The 20,302-nt window shown below is 36.6% G+C and overlaps 1 protein-coding gene across 1 annotated transcript in view; it reads left to right on the top strand.

Moving 5' to 3' along the window:
• The window catches only part of CCDC73 (coiled-coil domain containing 73), a 55,190-nt gene that overhangs the window by 29,887 nt on the left and 5,001 nt on the right, over positions 1-20,302 (top strand). Inside the window, exons 10-17 of the mRNA XM_040066863.2 lie at positions 3,981-4,109; positions 4,467-4,526; positions 7,005-7,109; positions 11,091-11,201; positions 12,666-12,797; positions 15,107-15,142; positions 16,638-16,806; positions 17,142-18,674. Coding sequence (XP_039922797.1) covers positions 3,981-4,109; positions 4,467-4,526; positions 7,005-7,109; positions 11,091-11,201; positions 12,666-12,797; positions 15,107-15,142; positions 16,638-16,806; positions 17,142-18,674 — 2,275 coding nt within the window. The remainder of the gene's footprint in view (positions 1-3,980; positions 4,110-4,466; positions 4,527-7,004; positions 7,110-11,090; positions 11,202-12,665; positions 12,798-15,106; positions 15,143-16,637; positions 16,807-17,141; positions 18,675-20,302) is intronic.

Below are 20,302 nucleotides of genomic sequence, written 5' to 3'. Positions count from 1 at the left end.
TATGTAATTCAAATGATAGGTTATATATAAAAACTGTATGTATTTATCTGGAATATTTGATGGATGGAGAAGAAACAGAAAAATATTGGAAGGTGTCAGTGATGATAATGTTCCTCTGTAGGAAAGCCATGTTTGTTAGGATGCTGACTTCATAACTCTGAAGGTCTGAGAGCAGATCTGTCTGTGCATCATGTACACTCCAACTCTGCGGTTCCTTTAAAAAAAGGGAAATAATTTGCATGTGACAGAAAGAGGAGTGTTCATCTAAAATGCAGCTTATCTTTATTGTAGTACATTGTAAATAAAAGAGTGAGGAGTTTTAGAAGTATTTCAGGATCACTGTAAATTGGATTGGTTGCTTTTGGTGAGAAACCAGGAATAATTAATTATTTAGCATTCCCTGAAGGTAAGTAATTTGAGAGGTAAGAAAACAGAAATGTTTAAGAAAATTTTATATAATGAAATTTGTCGGTAACATAAATGTGAGAGAGAAATTGAGATTTAGGTACTCCAGCAATCAAAAATATTATTTGCCCCATTCTTTTTTTCAGCTGTACTCTTGATTCTTAAGGTCATGAAGGGTTATGAATTTTAAATAAAATACTGTTAGATAAGCAGAGAAAGGGGGCCAACTGAAACTTAATCCGGCTTCCTCAGTTCAGCAGGAAATGCCTTTATTGTAGTTATTGCTGGATTTCTTATTGGTTTTCAGTATTTGACCACCCTATTCTGAACAATATGACCTGGGATATTTAGAAGAGTTTTGAAAAGGGATTACCAGGCTGTTTTCACTTGCTACATAGCTGAAAGAAGTCATGATATCAACAGCACAATTTCGGACAACTTCTAAAGCTGCTTTTATCTGCCCTGGAGACTTGACTGACCTCTAACAGCTCTGACAACTTCTAGGTTCAAACTTCTTTCCTCTGTAGCCTCAGTGCTGGAATGGGAATGACTATCCATGGTACTAAAATCTTAATTTGGTTGTCAGCTCTTATCATAGTCATTATTTTCACTCAGACCTGGATGATCTCACACATTTGTTCTTAATGGGAATGTGAAGTTAGTGAATTCTATTTAACATCTATGGATAAAAATAAACTAATCTCCAATTTTAATGAATTTGCAAGTGTATTATGAGGGTGCTAAATATGTATAACAGTAAACTTGAGTGAAATTGAGGTCTGTTCTGCACAGGTTTACTCTTCTGGGGTTTCAGAAAGAAATATTATTTAGAGATTTTCTCTTGACATTGCCTGCTTCAAGTCCAGTTCCTAAATTGTAATATAATGGACTGTGGCAAAATTTCCTTTCAGTTACATTTGGGTTTGGATTTGAACATTTTGATATTCAGTGTGGTAGGATTTTTTTGACCACTGTAAAAATGCTTGCATTGCTATCTGGCCAAGAAAAAGGTTTCTGTCCTTCTGCTGCTTAAAAAATAACTCTGCTGCTCAAGACCCAAAAGACTACAAGGGGGTTGCAGCAATCTAGGAAGAGAGCAAACAGATATAGGTGTAATGTTGAATACAGATGAAGTTCTCATAGGGGATCTGTCTTGGGAAGTGGTTACATCTGCCTGTGCTGGCTGCCTTTCCAGTCCCACACCACTTCTTTATGCTGGAACATCTGTTTGTGTGACCTCAAGGGAGAGTGGAATTAATATTTTGTATTGAACAAAACTAGATTTTACAAAAAAACAAAACCCCCCAAACCCCCCAAACCCAAAAAACACCCAACTAAAATAGTGGAAGTTTTAGATTGGACCAGCTCAGAGAAGGAAAGCAAGTTTAAGGAGCAGGACTGGGATTTTGGGACACTCTTGACTTACTCTGGCATGAAGTGTTTTTGAAGTCATGTCCCTAAGCACTGGCTCCTAGCAACAGATCAAGGGAAGGGGTTTAAAGCCTTATCATTCTCTCTCAGCACACCCCAGAACTGATAAAATTATTTTCTACATTCTTCATATTTTATGGATTTTTTGATACTATTTGTGATTTTAATAATGAGAGAAAGCTACTAGAGGAAAAAAAAAAAAAAAAAAACAGAAAACAAAAACCAAACAACCTCTGGGGTGACATTTTAATTAATTTCAGAGTACAAGAAAGTACATGTATATATGTAGAAAACCGTGGTTTTTAAAAATTTTTTTTGCAGCTACAAACCTTGTGATTTCACTCACCATGGAAAACTTTGCCATTATTTTTGGTGGTTTCATTTCTGGAGGAGGGTTTTTGGGAGTTTGTGTTGGGTTCTGGTTGTTTGTTGGTTTTGGTTTTTCCTGCCTACAGCTTTGTATTAGCAGATTCGGGTTTGCTTCCAGATGGATTGTACACATCCACCTGCCATTGCAAAGAAAGAAATACAGTCGTCTTTTCTACCTCAAGGGCACGATTTATGTCATGTAACTCATGCTTTCCCCATGACAAAATAAGTTTTTTCTAGACACTGTAAAGCCTGACTTTTGGAAAACACCTGGCATCAGATCCATGGCAGGCTTTTGCACCTGCTGGTGTGACACCCAGCCTGTGAGCTGTGCTCTCTGTCCCATTCATCTGCTTCTCTGTGCAGGCTGGCACAGCGCACCTTTGCACTTTCACAAAATTAGAGCTGCTTGCACCTTCTGCCACTTAGCAGCAGGAGCTCTTCTGGCATGGTTCATTAGAGAGTCTTCTAGTAAAGACATGTCCTCATTGCAAAAGATGGGGGAAACCTAACTAGCTTACAAAATTGAATAATTGTAAAGCATTGCTGGCTTTCAGTTCTGTAACTGATTCTGCAATTACATTTAGGACTTACTAGATCATTTTAGATTTATTTATGGCTAAAATACGCGAGAAATAAAGCCTCTAGCAAAAAAAAAAAAAAAAAAAAATTTAAAAGTACTACCTGTACTTGTATTTTTCATAAAACTTTGTGAATTTCAGCTACAATGTAATCTTCCTTTCTTCTTTTGTACTGTTCTATGATTTTGTCCAGAACAGTTAAACCACTGGCCTGTGATAATTCTGTCTGTGATAACTGAAATTCCAGTTTTGTGAAGAAAAGTTAAACAGACCAAACTTAGTTGTTAGATAAAGCTATGACCATTCTGAATGCTTGGTTCACCACTATGGCATCACGGAGAATTCTTGATGCTATCTGTGAGCAGCATTCATAACCTCTGCTATTTGTCTGAGTAAACGTCAGAGCGCTCAAGGAGAGAGCGATATTAAACAGACTACCTTGCACCAGGATGGGAGGGGAGGGGGAGAGAAGGGCACAATATTTATGGCTCCAGGAACTATAAGTTGTAATTTAATGAGATCAAAGCATTTGCTGTTTATTTGCTGCACTAGGAGCTCTGAATAAATTGGTTACAAAACAGATTAAAAAAAAAAAAAAAAGAAAAGAAAAAAAAGAAGCCGCAGGATATTTAAAAGAGGATAAAGACTATAAAATCAAAGGTATCATGTTGTAGAACCTTCTAATATAAAATTAATTTAGCATTCTCTTGAGATTAAGTAATTAATGTTCCAGGAAAAGCAAAGATCCTCCAAATTTATAGCCAGTTCCTGTTTTTACCAGATAATCACCGTTCTCCCTTTTTTTCCTCCTCATTCCCAAGAATGTACACAGTAGTTGCAATAGTAATTCCCATTGTATAAATGGGTAAAGAACACTTTACCAGTACCGACTCAATGTCCACTTCTAATATACCTCTTGGAAGAGAAAATAACAAAACGATTAAGTGTATACTTGAAAGAGAGTAAAATTGGCACAATAACATTTTACCTGTGAAAATAAACTTTCAGTCATGTGTGACAAGTTTGAAGTTTAGTAAGTCAGTCTTACACATTTCAGTACCTCTAATTTATTCTGTTGTTTCCATACGTTATTTCAAAGTAGGGCATGACGAAGATAGTTTAAAAGATTTGTCTCTGTTTTGAATTGCAATGCCTATACTGGATGAACTATTTATACATGTTTCCTGTGTTAAGGAACTGAAGAAAGTAACTACAGACTTGATAAGGTCCAAGGTCACCTCTCAGTACAGGGTGGGAGAAGAAAACATCAATCTTGCGGCGAAGGAAAAACAGTTTCAAGAATTGCAACAGAAAATCAGAATGGTATTTTGGATTTTAAACAAATTAAAGTTTGGGTGAATATTTCCTATTCTTCATTCAGCAAACCTCCTGACAATGATCTCTGATGGATACAGATTAGTGATTCCTTTCTACTGTATTGCATATACAGTACAATTAAACTACTTCCACTATAATATTTTCTAGGGAAATAAATCTGGTATGAATATCAGTATAATTTCATAGTAAAAAAAATGGGTAAGAAGACTCTAAAAAAATAATTCAATGTCTTTAAATAGCCCCATGATGGTTCACTGTATCACATTAATACAACATTGTTAAAGAAAACAGACTAATTTTAAATGTGTTTTACTGTTCTTCATGCTCTTTTCTTTTCTTAAGGAGACAGCAGTCAGTAAAAAAGTTCAAGAAGAAAACACTCGCATTAAGGAAGAAAAGCTGGTGAGTTGTTAATACAGCTTTGCTATTTGAAAATCACTTGAGAATTTGGGTGCTATATTTTGTGCTTAGCTTTCTTATACTAAGCTACAAAAACTAGTTCATTTCACTTGTTTACACTTCAGAAATATTTGAATACTGGCATAAGTAGTACCTTACTGCTCACTTTTTAGAAGAAGTATTACCAGAACAAAGTCCATTGTTTGACACTTTATTCCAAGTCTTATATTTTGTCTTTGAATTCAGATGGGAGAAATTCGGTATTCCCATGAAACTCTTGCTTACATGTGGGTTCAGTATAAATGAGCTGTAGGGCTGGCATAACATGCTGGCTGTGGGAATAGTGTGTCAATGGTATATAAAGGAAATGATGTTCCATTCATACAGAATGTAAACATTTAGACTATTAAGCAGCATCTTTACATCCCTGAACAGAGTTAGCATTATCTTCTCTTGCTAACTCAGGTATGTTCCAGAAAATTATTTTTTTTTAAAAAGGCTATGGAGTCAAGTATCAAATGTAGCAAAATAAAATTTGTTCCCTGTAATTACAACACAGTGTGCTGCTTTGCAGAACATTAAGCCTGAAAAGAGTGGTTGGTTTTTTTCCTTTTCTTGAACAGTTGCAGAATTTTCACTCTGCTGTTCACAAAACGGAAGAGGTCAGGGAAGTGTATCATTCTTAGTTGCAGGGAGGGACAAGAGCAGTATCTTGCTGGCATGTCCATGAAGCACTCATCTAGCATCACTCTTCTACTTTATAAAAGCCTGTTTGTATTTTCAGCTTGCTTTTAAAATATACTTGCCAATAAACACATGGAAAAAAATGAGAGGCATACTCAGGCCTCATTACTCTCCCAGGGCTGAATGCACTAAAAGCATTTCTATGGAGATGCATGGAGTATAACTCGTATGCATATTTGCCATGTGTTATCTAAGAGAAGGATTCTGGTTTGTGTCTCTCTCTTGTTCTATGTGAATTGCTGGGCTTTGTTTGGTAGGTTAGTTTGAACATATGGAGGGGTTTGGTATAGTCTGGAGAGGGCTCTAGTGCAGAGAAGAGCTTCATGTTTTCTCCAAGTGCTTGGGTTAGAAGACATGGATTTCTGTGTTGTGGAGCACTAATAATTAATAATTAACCTCAATTAACCAAAATGTTGGTTTCAGTGGTTCTTGGACTTGGGCTAGAAATACCATCTAAATTACAGATGATTTGTACTAAACTGTATCAGAGAAGCAGTCTGGTCTATTTGAGAGAAAACTGTCCTAGATTTAAAAGACGTGGCCAGCTCTGCTACTAACATCTCAGATGACCCTGGCCAAGCCATTCCACAGCTCTTCCGTTCAATCTTCTGGTTGTAAAATTGAACTAAAAATAACTTAAGCTTCTGCGAAAAAATATTATTTACACATGCATGAAAAAGAATGAGAGTACACTGAAATACTGATTTTATTTTTATTAGATAGCTGTATCTGTGTATCCAGTAGAACCAAAACTAGAATAATTTGAAAATACTTTGCAAGTACACCAATGTACTTTGTTTCAATAATATGTTCCTCTCTCAATGTATTTTGAAGCAACTGAGCACATTTAAGATTCCTTTCTGCCTGAAGCTCAGGGGTTTTTTTCTGTGCAGGTCTTCTTTGAGTAACTGCTGTAAGTGGTCTTATAGAGGGAGTGCTGATTGGCTTGTCTGGGTCATTCACACTGTCTTTGAAACTTTGAAAATGTGTTTTGTAGTGTTCAGTAGAAAATGGCTCAGTTTCCAGCACACTGCAACACACTTCATGGCAGCACTCATGGCACCTTCATCAACCCAAATCAGCTCACTCCGAGTGGCTCTTTTTTTACAACTTCCCCTCCATGAAGTAAAAATACAGCCTTGAGGAAGGTATCACAAAGTTCAGACCCTGACAGTAAAATATGATATAGCTGCACCATATGATGCAAAGCTAATGGGTGGTAGTTCATGTCTATTAGGATTTAATTCGGGAGATACAGAATAACTTCATATTAGGGTGATCCATTAATGGAATAATTTCTTTTGGATTTTCCATATTTTTCAGACCTGTGATATGGTAAGATAAAATTATTCTGTTTGTTCGGAATTGAAATCACAATGGGGTTGGATTTATTTTTATCCAGATTTGCACTGAAGAATGTATAAAGATTAGGTGTTTTCATTTTAATTATGTGAAAATTCTCTGAAAAAGAATGTTATAATAATTTATAATTATGTTAACTTCTCCATGGTAAAAGATCAGAAAAAACCCTGGTGTTGTTCTCATTTCTCCCTACAAATTTTCCCCAATGCTGGGGTTGGAGTACCTTTTTTTGCAGCCATGATTTTGGAAACACTGACAGAATAATAATAATAATATTAATATAATAATAAAAATTAAAAGACATAAATTATCTAATGTTTAAATTCCAGAAACAAAATCTTGCTCAATATTTTCTCTTGTGTTTGTATTAATAAGGAGATTCTCAGCTCTCTACAGTGCGTGCAGGAGCTGCTTCAGCGAATAACACAAACAAATGTTAGAATGGAAAGTGAATTAAATGCACTGAGAGAAGACTATCAGGTCAGATTTTTCTCGATTAGACAAGCTATTACTATCTGTTATGTATTTTTTAAGTCCAGGGCTGTTAAAGACATCTGTGTGCCTTTCAGAACTTTTGACCTCGCTTCCATCGCTCCCTCAGCTCCTTAACTGTCAGCACCAACCTTGAAGCGCAGGCTGTGCTTTCCCTCTTCTCTCCCTAAAGTAAATCACGGTTGCCATTCTTAGCAGCCATTTCTAGAGGGCAAAACCAGAACTGCGTTGCTTTCAAATACTGAAATCAAATTATTTTATGACTTTTGTTTCTTGTAATTTTCATATAGGTACACATTTCTGGGCAACATTTCAAGTTTCAAGATCTTCATTCATGGCTGGACATAGCTTGTCCTCAGTTTTATTGAAGCAGAGGGCCTAAGATATTATCTTTAGCCATTTTTTGTTGTGTTTTCTGGTGTCATATTTATGCTAGGGGTGGGAAGTAGTCACGCTGGAGTGTGTGGAGTTGCAGCACTCCTCAGTTCCTCTTTGTCTTGGTTTAGGGCAAATTTAGGGAGGAAAATTTTGAAGTGGTCCCTTTAGAAGCAATTTTAAGCGGCCTCTCCTCCCACCAGTTTGAGACACATCAATTTCCTTCTAGAAAAGTGGAATAAAAAAAATGTTTATTTAACAAGCAAAATACTCACAAACATAAAAAAAAAAAGTGTAATATTAAACAATGAAACTTCTCATTGCTCTGAAGAGATGGCAAATTCAGAAAGTCATTCTGTAGTTCAGAGTGTTTTTTGTGGGTATGTGCTCAGCTTTCTCTCAGTCTCTCTGGGGCTCGGGTCCCGCGTCCCGGCCACAGCACAGTCTTGGTATTCTCGGTCCGAACAATAGCTGAACAGTTCCGAAAAACTTCTGGCCTCAGCTAACTAAAAAACTCCAACCTAGTTAAAAGAAAAGGAGAGCTGTCCGTGCTGCAGACAACGCAGTCCGTGAGAAGGATGCGGAGGAGTGAGTGCAGCTTCTGCAAACAAACTGCGCGCTGCTTCTGCCCCCCTTCGCTCTCGGAACCAGTGTTAAAGGTGCAGAACTTAGTGTCCAGCATAAACACAACAGACAGCTGGGGATACACGCATTATAAAGGCACTCCAGGACACTTTCAGCTTGTGAAAGCAGCTCAGAACAGTTCAGATTCCACATTTCAATAGCTGTCAGTGCACTGAAGATTAAGGTCATATCCATTCCCATCAGAGGTGCCATGCAGAGCTCAGGTACAACCACTGACTGGACACTATTAAAAATTATTATCTACCGTTTGCCCAGACATAACCACAGCTATTCCACTCTTTGAAGCCAAGGTTTTGAACTAGGAGTTCAGTTAATTTCAAATTGAACTTCCAGTGTGGATGTATACTTTTGTTTCTAGATAAGTGCTTCTATGCTACTTTGAAATTATTTGCTTCCATAAGACTTCACTCTTAACAGGTGTAAGTAGTTTGCCTTCTGCCACAATATAAACAAACGACTCCTGTATTTTGCTGAAACAATTAAGGTTGAAGGTGAGCTATTTTCTCCGTCAGAAAGTGGTTACAATCTCCCTAGGAATTAAAGCATCTGCAGCAGTTTTACAAAGATTAACTGAACAACCTTTTGGCTGTAGAACTGCCTAAAATAGCATGATTTTCTGTAGCTTCTGCTATTTGTATATTGGATCCAGTGAAATAGCTGGATTGCTTGCTTTCCATGCAATCCTGGTTTTTGTTAAAGTAAGAAGGTAATGTGCTTTTTATTTTTATTTTTTAAGATAATTGGAATTGCTTTGTAGATTAAAATAGAGGCTGGAGATAATTCTTATACAACCTTACTGATGATGTTCATAATACAGGAACTCTTTAGTCCTTTGTGTCAGGACTATTGAATAGCAAGTGTATTTTAAAGTGCTTTTTTCTGATAGCATTTCTGAGCTATTGTTTCCCCTCTCAGATAAAGTTTATGGTATGCCTTAAAGCTCCAGTTAGAACAGTAAATGGTATCTGTGAATCTTCTCTTTGAAGACTGCACATAAATGTCTAAAAGTATGGCTTGTTTTCTTCTTGTTACGGTATGAATGGAGGACAAGTCTCTGTTTTGCAGCCTGTGCAGGCCAGAAATTGATTTCTGGTTGCAATTATGCTAATTCTGATGAGAGCCTGCTCTGATCTGGGTCTGTTTATATTAGATATTGGGATTACTGTCTTCTATTGTTCTGACTAGAGCACAAACAACTGCTGGTCATCAAAGCTTCAGTGCAGTCCTCAAAGGTAACTTCAGGCATAATTACTTTAGATGAAATTGGTGTTACAAGGCATGGATAACCAAAAAGAAGCTCTTGGTTCAACCTTCACTCCTTAAACTGATGTAAATAGACCTTCTTTTTCAGTTTGATACAATTACCATGCTATTCTAAGGAATGAGACAATTTTAGCTTCCTATTTTGCATTTTTGCATTTTTTTAAAACATCAAATGGAACTTATAAAATAAGAAGCTGAATATGTATCTTAAAAAAAAAAAAAAAAAAAGAATTCTTTAACAGATGACAGAATCCTTGAGAATGCAAGGAATCCAGGTATTCCCCTTCCTATACAACTGTCTTTAACATGTGAGTAGTTCCATACATCTGCTACTTCTGATATTTTGCCCTAAGAGCTATGCTGTGAATAACTATAATAATCCATCACCAAGGAGGTTGCATTTCAGGTGCAAGGAGAGGCATCCTTGGAGTTAAGAGCAGGTTCATCAAAGAAAAGAGGTCTTGCACTCCTGGTTTATACAACTGGATGAAAGATGTTACATCAGAGTGGGATTATTCAGACAATGTATTGCTGAATTGTCCCATTTTTTGAAATACATAATCTGTCAAAAAAGATCCGTTATACTCTTGTACAAAACTTTTCCCACGTGTACACAAATGCAAGGTAGTTTGAATTTTCTTAGTGTTAGTACTTGTAAAATATAATTTTATTAACAGTGTAACTAAATTAACATAGGCATTTTAAAATTGGTGTTAAGTGAATCAAAAAGTGGACTCATTTTTGCTTAAAAGAAATTGGTTTGGAGTATTGCCTCCATAACATTTTTCAAGTGGAGTTTCAAAGAAGCTCAGCAGAATCATAAATATGTAGCTGGTCATACAGCTTAATGCATTAAAGTTATCCTTACATTATTAAATATATTTGTGTCATCAATATAGCAGGTAATGGAATGCAGGGAGTCTTATCTTCCATATTGTTTGCTATAAAAATAAAATAGGATAAAAATCCCAAGAGTACCTGATACATGTGTGAAGTTACTGTTGATTTACACAAGACTCCTTTAATTTGGCACAGGAAAGCTAAAAGAGTTAACCCAAAAATGTTGAAAGTACAGTTATGGTAATATAGAACTTAATATTACTGTTATTTCAATGCACTCCTATTTCAGTGACCTAATAAAAATAAAGCATAATCAGATATATACTTCATGTTGCAGTAGATATGTTTTGGAATGTAAAGATTGCATAGTTTGTAAGAGAGTTTCATAAACAATTTAGGACAGAAAAACTGATTTTATTTTTATTTTTATTTTTTTTTTATATATATATATATATATATATTTTTTTTTTTTCCCCCTGTCAGTATACAGTAGTTTTTTCTTTAAGTACAGTGGCTCTGGATTATGCTACATTTCATACCTCTCATCTCTGGACTTTATATTACTTTTTCAGCACATTAAAGCTTATGCAGTGAAACTGAATAATGGCAAGTGTTTTTATGCCCTTTTATAGCCATTTCTTTTTTCATAACCTCCCCCTGTTTCCTGTTAGCTAAACTATAAGCACCTTTCTGTTAATTTATGAAAATTATTGTTGAGATAGCACATTATCACTGATCTGTATGGCACTTGCAGCATGTTAGAAGCAAAGGTCCAAGCAACATAAAACACATCAAAATTCATTAATGTGGTATTGATTATTTTTTGGATAATTAATTTTATTGCAGGCCCTTGAAAGAGATAATGAGCTGCAAAGGGAGAAGGCAAAGGAAAATGAAGAAAAGTTCCTTAATCTTCAGAATGAGCATGAGAAGGCACTAAGAACTTGGAAAAAGGATGTAGGTTTATTAAATTAAATGCTATACTAAGAAAAGTTTTTTGGAATAGTTGTCAAGCATTTCAGGTAATTCCTAAATGCCAAGAAAATACCTCAGAAACAATGCAATAAAAACAACAGTTTTCTTCTCCAGTAATACAGATACTTCTAGAAATTAATATTTTTTTAAAGGTAGATTTAGATTTAGGTTGACTTCTGTGCTCTAAAAGGTCAGTGATCTTCCTGAAGTTCTGATTTTAAAGGAATTCTTGAGTGTGGATTGAGGGTGAAAGGGGATAAGAAAAGGTGTGTATCTGGTATGTTTCCCTAAGTGAATTTGCCTGTGTGGACACCTAAACAATAGTTTGTCTTCTATATTTGACATTCTTTCTATTACCTCATTACTTTTCAAGAATACTTCAGTAATTATTTAATCCAAAACAATTAGCAAAACACTGTAGCTGTAAAAATTGTCTGCAATAATAAATGCATGTTTAGATGTAGGAAAGATTAATGCCACTTCAATAAGACAAGATCTGCTTAATGTGTGGAAACCAGACTCTAAGCAGCATTTGTTTAATAGTCTGTCTTTTTTATTTTTGTGTGCTTGGCACCTACTGCCAGAAAGGTTTTGATTTTGGTAGATAGATTTCCAGGCAAGCTATGGGGAAATAATACTAAAGTTGTCCTTGTAATCCTGTTGTCGAAGGCTGAACTGTTCTGATGCTCAGGTCCCTGAGAAGACTTGATCTCCATGACTCCTTGCAGAATTTTTTACCATAATTTCCTCTATAGATATGAGAATTTGCCCTGCTTATTTCTCAGGAATGTTTGCATCTATTCTTTAGAAGATAATTGTTATTCCTTTTCATATTTCTGAAAATTTTTTCTCCTAAAGTAAATCGTCAAGGATAAAGTTAACACTGGTCTGGAAATCTTTGTAAATTAAGTGAAGATATTTCTGTAAAATTGCCCTTCAATTATTTTTAAAAGTTGTAGTTTGGACCATTCAATTGGTTCTAAATGTGAAAATTTAATTGTTACATAGGTACTGAGGGAGCATTGGATACTTGAGTCTATTTACAGAAGTGCTAAGCAAAATATTTGCTGTTGTGGTTTCTTGACAATGTAGGTCAAGGTAGTTGAATATTACATTTATCTTTGAGCCAAAAAGAAAGAAAGCTACAAATACAAATCTCACTTTTTTGGAGCATTGCTACTAGCAGTAAACTGTGGGGAAAAAAAACAAACAAACAAAAAAAACCCACCCAAACCAGTTAGTAAAAGCTATAATCTGTAATGGAAATGTGGTTAAAGTTTTGGTTTGAATGAAAGAGCTCAATTACTTTGTGGAAAGAAATTCCTTAGCATACTTTCTTTTGAGGATGCATTTGCTAAGCTGTTGATACCTTTGAAAACTGCTGGTCTGCCTATTTGAACATGCAGTAAAGTATTTCTGTGCTCTGTGAACTTGCAATTACTACAGGAGGAAAACATGAGAAGAGAAATACACACTATTAAAAATGAGCTGAATTCCCTTAAAGGACTTCAGAGACATCTTGAAGATTGTCATCCTCCTCAGGGAAATCAGCATTCCAAGCAAGTGGAAAATCTGCAGGTAAGTGTCTTGACTAGCTGCAGTGTGTCTTGTAAAAATGCCAGAGAACTAAAGCTATGACCGTTTTTCTAATCTTGTCTGTCATGTCCAGTGATCCTTCTTTGCCATGGCTCAGCCTAAAAATTCATGTGACAATGACCCTAAATATCATTGAAACTTACTGCACCCACAGAATATTCTTTCATCAAGAGGAGTTTTTATATCATAGAAACCTGAGATAGTACTTCATTAATATTTTTTTTACCTAACAGACAGCAGTTAACTGAAACAACCTATCTTTACTAAATCCTATTTCACAGATGTATTTTCTGTGGATATTTCTCAAATACTGGGGAGGATCCAATTGACTTCATATGTATGTAAGTTCCCTGGAGGTGTGGAAGTAGGTCCACTTCTACTGAGAGGAACTTATTTCAACTTCTCTAAACTCTATAGCATGGGACAGACCAAAAGGTTGTTTTTATCAATACACAGGTTGTCTAAGTTCTTCAGTTTTAGTTTCAGAAACACCGACCTTTGTGTCACATAGCATCTTTAAGAGTCATCAAAGGCACAGTGAGCTCATCAGGTGGTGAATGCAGGAGTTAAAAGACTTTTAGGCAGGGCAGGCTGAACTGGAATTGAGCTTGGATTGCTGGGTGAATCAAATCCATGTTCACCTCTAGGTGCAGGGTACATATGGGAAGTCAACAAGTGGCTAAGCACACAAAGATGGTCTTTTGGAACAAAAGGAAGAACGTGTTGACCTGCAGCTCTGTGTTATCCCATGATCAAACTGGATTCCAAATTTGTATTCCAGTCTTCTACAAGATTGAAAAAAATTGGGCAGTCAGAAGCCATAAAAACCTTTTCTGTGCATTGAGTGTGTTCTGTTGTTTCATTTAGTATTGGTTATACCCATTTTCCATTAACTTTTACAAACAAGTAATAGTCTGTCCTTCAAACAACAAGAAAACTCATTTTTTCATGTCTACAGTCTTAGTTTTAGTGTTAAGAAAATAGGAAGACACTAGGACTGTAAAGACAGGTAACTATTTTAGAACTAGTTCATGAACTGTCAGTAAAATGACAAACAGTAAAACTATTTTAGGATTTGGAAGAACTAAAAATCAATTTCTTCACAATGCACATAAATATGTATGTTTATAGCTCACACACAAACATATACATACATATACATGGCTGTGATATGTGCTTAATAATGCAAGGGAAATTACACTTGACATGATAACTCATTGTGCCAAAGATGAACTCAATAAGGAATAATGCAAATTGTGCATCTTTTAAAAATCACTGTCTCCTTGAATGGAAATGGAAAATTGATTTTGTTTAGGACGCAGAAGCAAAATGATCAGGCATTCATGATAAAGAGTACTGGTGCTTACTAAGATAACCCCATGGGTTTGAAAGCAGAAAACTTAAAGCATATGCTCATAAATGCAAAAGATGTCAGATGTCTTCCAAATATACATCTTACACTATCTTATGGCATATTGCCACACCACTTTGTGTGGTACATTAGATTTCCAAAAGCTAGGCAGATTGGACTGAGTGGAACACTGCCAAGAAACTAAAGCTGCAGCAGATCATATTGGTTATTCTGATTTGTGTAATTTCACCTTGTATCACTAATGAGTCAGCATCTAGTGACACATAAAAGGGAAAGGTGTGGGCTTGGATTTAGATCTTCACTGTGGTTCCAAGCGTTCTAAGGAAATATGCTTGTACTTATTTATACACCTAGTGCAATCTGAAATCCCTGTGGTTATTTGAGGGGCATGAAATTCAGAATGTACTTAAACTTCTTCACACTGATCAACTCTGGAACAGTTATTAAACAAAAGACATTATTAAAAGAAAGGTACAATGTCAGACCTCATTACAGACTTGGATTTCAATTTAGTTTAACCTCATCATGCTTCACGTTTAGTTTGATATTTTTTGTAATTCAGCTGTGTACCATTATAGAATAGGTTACACGCAGCGATGGCTTCCTGTAATTCTTTTGTGGGTGTATGTACAGGGAGATCTGGTTTTCAGAAGGGTTTGCATTTCATACTATGAAATAGTCTATTGAGAGAAGGGATATTTAGGGATATATGTGTTTCTTAGTTAGATTTTAGTAAATCCCAGTTTAAAACTTTTGTTATTTAGGTATTTTAGTTTATCTATCTTGGACCTACTTTTTAAGGGCTGAACAGCCATTTGAATTTATTGAGAAGTAGGTTTCCTTAACCCCTCTGAAAATCTGGAAAGGAATCATGAAACCTTTCTGCCTTTCTATGAACACTTTGTCCTGTTTGTTTCAGATGCAGTCACCAGCTCAGCCCGTACCAACAGATGTGGTAGGTTCCACTGCAGTAGCTGTCTTACTACTGTACAAAAGAGTAAAGTACACAGTTTTAGGTACTTGGTGTTTCTATCTGAAGAAAGAGGTCTTAGAAACAAAAGATTGCAAGATAATTACAGCTTTCATGAAAGAAAAAGGAAATTTCTGCTATTCGTATTCAAAAAGCTTGAAAATGTGACGCCAGGGCTATATAGAGCAAAGAAGCAAAATTAATTAAAAACCTAGAAAAGAAAAAGATACAATATACACAACTCCCAAATCAGAGTGACAGGGAAAATAATGATAAAACATGAGGAAAGGAGAAAGAAACTTCATCTGAAACTTCAAATTGAGGGTGGAGTATTTGGCAATAGAAGATGATTTTAGGACCCTCCTCTATTTACCACGACTCCTCCCTCCCCCAAATCGGCAAAGCTGGGAGCATCAGGATGTTTCTGTGACCTGGTAGGAAACTGTTCCTGGCAGGTTTGTGTTCTACATCCCCTACTCTGCCAGCACTGCAACAGCCCCATTTTTCAGCAGTGCTGTCTCTGTGCCTCCCTCCACTCCGCAATATTCTCTGTCCTCCCCACACACCCAATGCCCAAGCACAGCTCTTGTAACTCCCTCCCACATCCCTGCCTTCCTTCTGCAACACATCCAGTCACCCAAGTATCTTCAGTTTTTCCCACATCTTTTATGGACTAAGCTCCCTCCCACATCGGCCTACTTTTATATCCTATCTTTAGGGCAAGAGCCAGCACGTGCTCCTGTCTTCAGCTGCCAAACAGTTGATGATGATAAAGGATGCATCTCCTTTTCCTTTTATTTTGGTGGGATTTCACTATCTTCACTATTCAGGCCCTATTTTCCACAGAACTTCATTGACTGCAGCTTTCAAAACTAAATGCAAATACAGATGCGGTAGTAGACCAGTGATTTAGACTTTAAGTAGACAAATTTTTCAGACTTCCATTCGTGTGGAATTTGACTCATATTCGTGTTGAAAAGCTATTTGAGAAGGAATGAGAACCTGAATGTCAGGGATTGCAAATTCAGAAGCCTCATTTGTCTGTGAAATGAAGTTAAAAGTCCTGGGCAGTTTGCTAGAAAAAAATGTTGTTTATATGTGCATGTGTTGTTTTTGTGTGCATGTGTTTGGGTGTAAACAGAAATCATGCAGGATTTTTCCACATGGAATTACTGAGCAGGTCACTGAGTGGGCCAGCAGAGAGAGGGAGTGATCCAGTCACCACATGTACAACACAGATTCCTTCTACTGAGGAATTCTGTCAAATGTGTGACTTTGTGGACTGTAATGTAGCAGGACTTGTTTTCTTTCCTACTCTTCGACGGTATTAGTCTGCTTTTTTCTTTTCCTTTTTATACTTTAGGTCTTTCTTTTCCATCAGAATTGTAAAATTAATTTTAAATCTCTGAACTTTTTACCTAATCAGTGACTATAGTAAATTACTAAAATACCTATAATCTTTTGTTCCTTCTTATGCTAGAGTGGTCAAGAACACTCAAAAGACAGTGAAACACAGGCTATTCAGAAAGAAAATGAGTTTATGCAGTCTGTAATAAGAAAATATTGTAATTGTGGAAATGAAGACGAAACTGAAGTGAAAAATACAAGGGACCCGTCTTCAAGCATCGAGGAATTAAAGAAAGAACAAAGTAATCTTACATGGATAATAGAGATAAGTGGTCTTGTTAAGAAAGGGTAAATGTCTTCAGATATAGTGTAGGACAAGAGAGGATTTAAATCATGAATTATCTAAAATCTACAGAATGTTAATATATTCTCTCAGTTTATAAATATTTTGTAACTTACCGTAGTGCAATACTTACTTCCCTTCAGTAACTCTTTGATGAGACTGTGTGTGTAATATAAGATATCAGTATTGATACTAATCCTGAGTCCATCTCTCTGGAAATTCTAAACTGTAAAAATAAAGCATTATATTTCCTGGGTTATCAGTCACTAACTAGAGAATACATTCACTCTACAGATTCACAAGTTCTTGAAAACAGTTTTAAGGGTGAAATTAATGTTGCTAGCCCTTGTGAAGTAAAGCAAAGGGAGGCTTCTCCCAGGAACACCTTCTGCACAGATACTGATTTAATTACCCAAGGACACACCTCGGAAATGCATGTCACTGGATGCAGAGAGGCAGAAGATGCAGGAACAACACGCAGAAGGTTACCAGACGAAAACAACGCAAATTTAGATCAAAAGCCACAGGACAGCACTGAGCCTTTGGCAGCACACCACACACAAACAAGGAAGGACTTTTTAGGCAGTGCTGAGACTGGAGGTGCTGACAGGAAAAATGGAAGTCAGGAGACTGACACTAGCAAGGAAGAACTGTGCAATACTGCAGATGAATCAACTTGTGCCAAGGCAGATGCAGACTCAGACACCAGACAGCACAACAAAAGTGTCCTCACACCTGAAGCACTCAAACCTGAGTCTGAAGCTGTTCTTTGCACTGAGAAGAGTGCTCTGCATGACAGAAGTACAGACAGACACCAAGCTAAGGAACTACATTTTGGCATCCTACCTTATACTAAAGAGAATACTCAAGCAGAATACCAAAAATGTAGCTTGCTGAATTGTGACAATTCTGTAGGCAGTGGATTACATATAACAGAAAAAACCTTAAGTCTGAGTGGTTTACATGAAGATAAACTTCCTCTGGAACAGACACACGTAGATGCCGAAGGCAGAAATTACGACAATTCCAGAAACATGAACTGCACTGGTCTTCTGGCAACTGAAGCTCAACATCCACTAACTGTTTGTTGTGATAATGCAAGTGGTGATGATGCTGCTGCAAAAGAATGCAGAGATAACTCTCTCTTAGGTACTTTTCATTTATGCCCCCCCAAAACTGAGAGAGAAATAAATGCAGATGACATGCACAGCAAGCAACCTGAACAAGGCAATGCTACACAAACAGGGAATGCTACAAATGCATGGACTTCAAATGCTGAAGCCAAATCTCCAGTAAAGGCTGATGATCTCAAAATTGCTCATAAAACCCCCCCAACAGATAGGGAAAGTACAGATGAAGTAATTCCAAGTAAAAATGTTCACAGTGATACTCAGATATACTCCATCAAAACTGGACATTCCCTGGAGATTAATACTTCAACAAATAATACATTGTTAAAAGAGAAGAAAGACTTGGGGAAGAGTATAGTTCCAGGAACGAAGTTTGCTGAGGGTCACCTGAAAGAATCATGGTCTTTACCCATGAGGACATCTGGAAATTTAGTAAACATAAGTGTAAGGTCATCCTTTGATCTTTCAACCTCAGATAAAAAAGCTGAGAAAACTCCACTATACTTCAGTTTTTTACCTCCTGGTTCTTGTTCAAGAGTAAATCAAATGAGAGGTCAAGCTACATGGACTTCAGCTTCCAAGGAGCCTTCCCTTTTGAAAGACAAAACACCATGCTTAGTGGGAAACACAAACATAATTTCAAACACACAGAGTCAAAATCTCAGTGAAAATGTGGACAGTGGAGAAACAGGACAAGGTAAGAAAATATAAGCATTAATGTTCTGACCCATGTAGTGCTTAGAAAAATTACCAGAATGTGAAATTTCTACACCTAAGTTTAGTGTAGAAAAGCATAAACCTGACAGTTATATTGCAAAAAGGTGAGATTGCTGTTTATATTATAAATGCAACTAAACAGCTTTTGTTAGCTTATCAATCAATTAGTTGATTAAATTTTTTTCTCATATTTCCCTTTGTAAAATAACAGCAGTGCCATTGCAAACTGAATCTTGATAGGCATTTCTAACCCTAATGTTCTAACCTATATTCTATCAGGGCTCTGGATGGATCTGAAAAGCAGTGAGCAGCTTTTGCAGATTATTCATTGTTCTCATTTTGCATCAAAATTAGGGTAGATTTTGAATCAGATGCTTCTTTGAATGGGGCTTACAGAAATTTTATTTTATTGTACATCTCTAATTTAGATGGACACTTAAAATTACCTGAATGTGTTGAGTGTGTGAAAGGACTTTATACACGGAGCTTTAAGTGCTCACGGAGCTTTTTTAATCTCCTACTATTGAAACTTGATTGTTAATTGTTGAGCAGTATTTTGCACATACAAAATAGTAAATATGAACTTTATTCCATGGCTTTCTAAATCATTACTGAAATGTGAAAAAATTGTATTTTAGATTTGTTTTGCAATAAAATGAGCTGGTAGATTACACCAAAATTGGAGCCCTGGGTGCTTAGACGTTTTCCAAAGAGCAGGTTCCACAGGACACGGTGTTTGTGTCTATTTGAGTTTTTGTTGCTGCATTGTTTTCACTTTTGGCCCTTGAACATTCCAAGAGCAGAGTGGACTCCCATCCTTAGTTTTGCAGCCAGTGGCAGACAGAAACCTAGCAGTCTTGTTGCTTTACATTGTTCTGTTGTTATGAATTTAGCTCTATAGGTAATTTTCTGTCCTTTGTCTCTTGCCCATGCACATTTTTTGAAGTTCAGTTTCAGACATGTCTTTGTCCCTAAAACAGCAGGAGTGGTAGCAAGGCAGCAGAATCATGATCTCAGGTGGCACATTATTTCTTTTAATAATGTGAATTTTGGTATCTGTTTCAATAAAACCAATGCCTACTTACATGATGTTCTGCATGTATCTTTTCTGTAAGAACAGACAGCGCTATCTGAATTTCTTCCCTGTGGGTTCCTCCTCCTCCTCTTGTCAGAAACCTTTCTGTACGCAAAGTACTGGAACTCCAAGTGACTCTGAGAGATTCATCCAAAGGAATTGGTAGGGAACTAACTCCAGCCCCTCAGTTGAGTGGCCTAGTGATCAGACCTCTTGAATTCCAGCAAACCTTCATGGTGAGGGTCTTGTTCTGTGTCCTAGATGCACTTCATGCTGCCAGACTGAGATAGGTTCCTCCTTGAGCTCCTTTCGGAATGCTGCATCTCCATGGGATTGTGGAGAATCTCCCTGTGAGGCCTCCTGGAAGTCACTGTGGTGCACGGCACTGCAGCTCCCAGTGTTTATTGTGCTTGGGGTTTGTGTTGTTTTGTTTGCAGATCTTTTCCCAAATGGCAAGCCTGCAGTGGAATCCATGTGGACACTGGACCTACATTTTAATTTTATTTATTTATTTACTTATTTATCTATTTATT

This window comes from Hirundo rustica, chromosome 6 (assembly GCF_015227805.2).
Source record: "Hirundo rustica isolate bHirRus1 chromosome 6, bHirRus1.pri.v3, whole genome shotgun sequence".
Classification (NCBI taxonomy): Eukaryota; Metazoa; Chordata; class Aves; order Passeriformes; family Hirundinidae; genus Hirundo; species Hirundo rustica.
The sequence above is the reverse complement of the archived record's forward strand: the minus strand, read 5'-3'. Positions and strand labels throughout refer to the sequence as shown.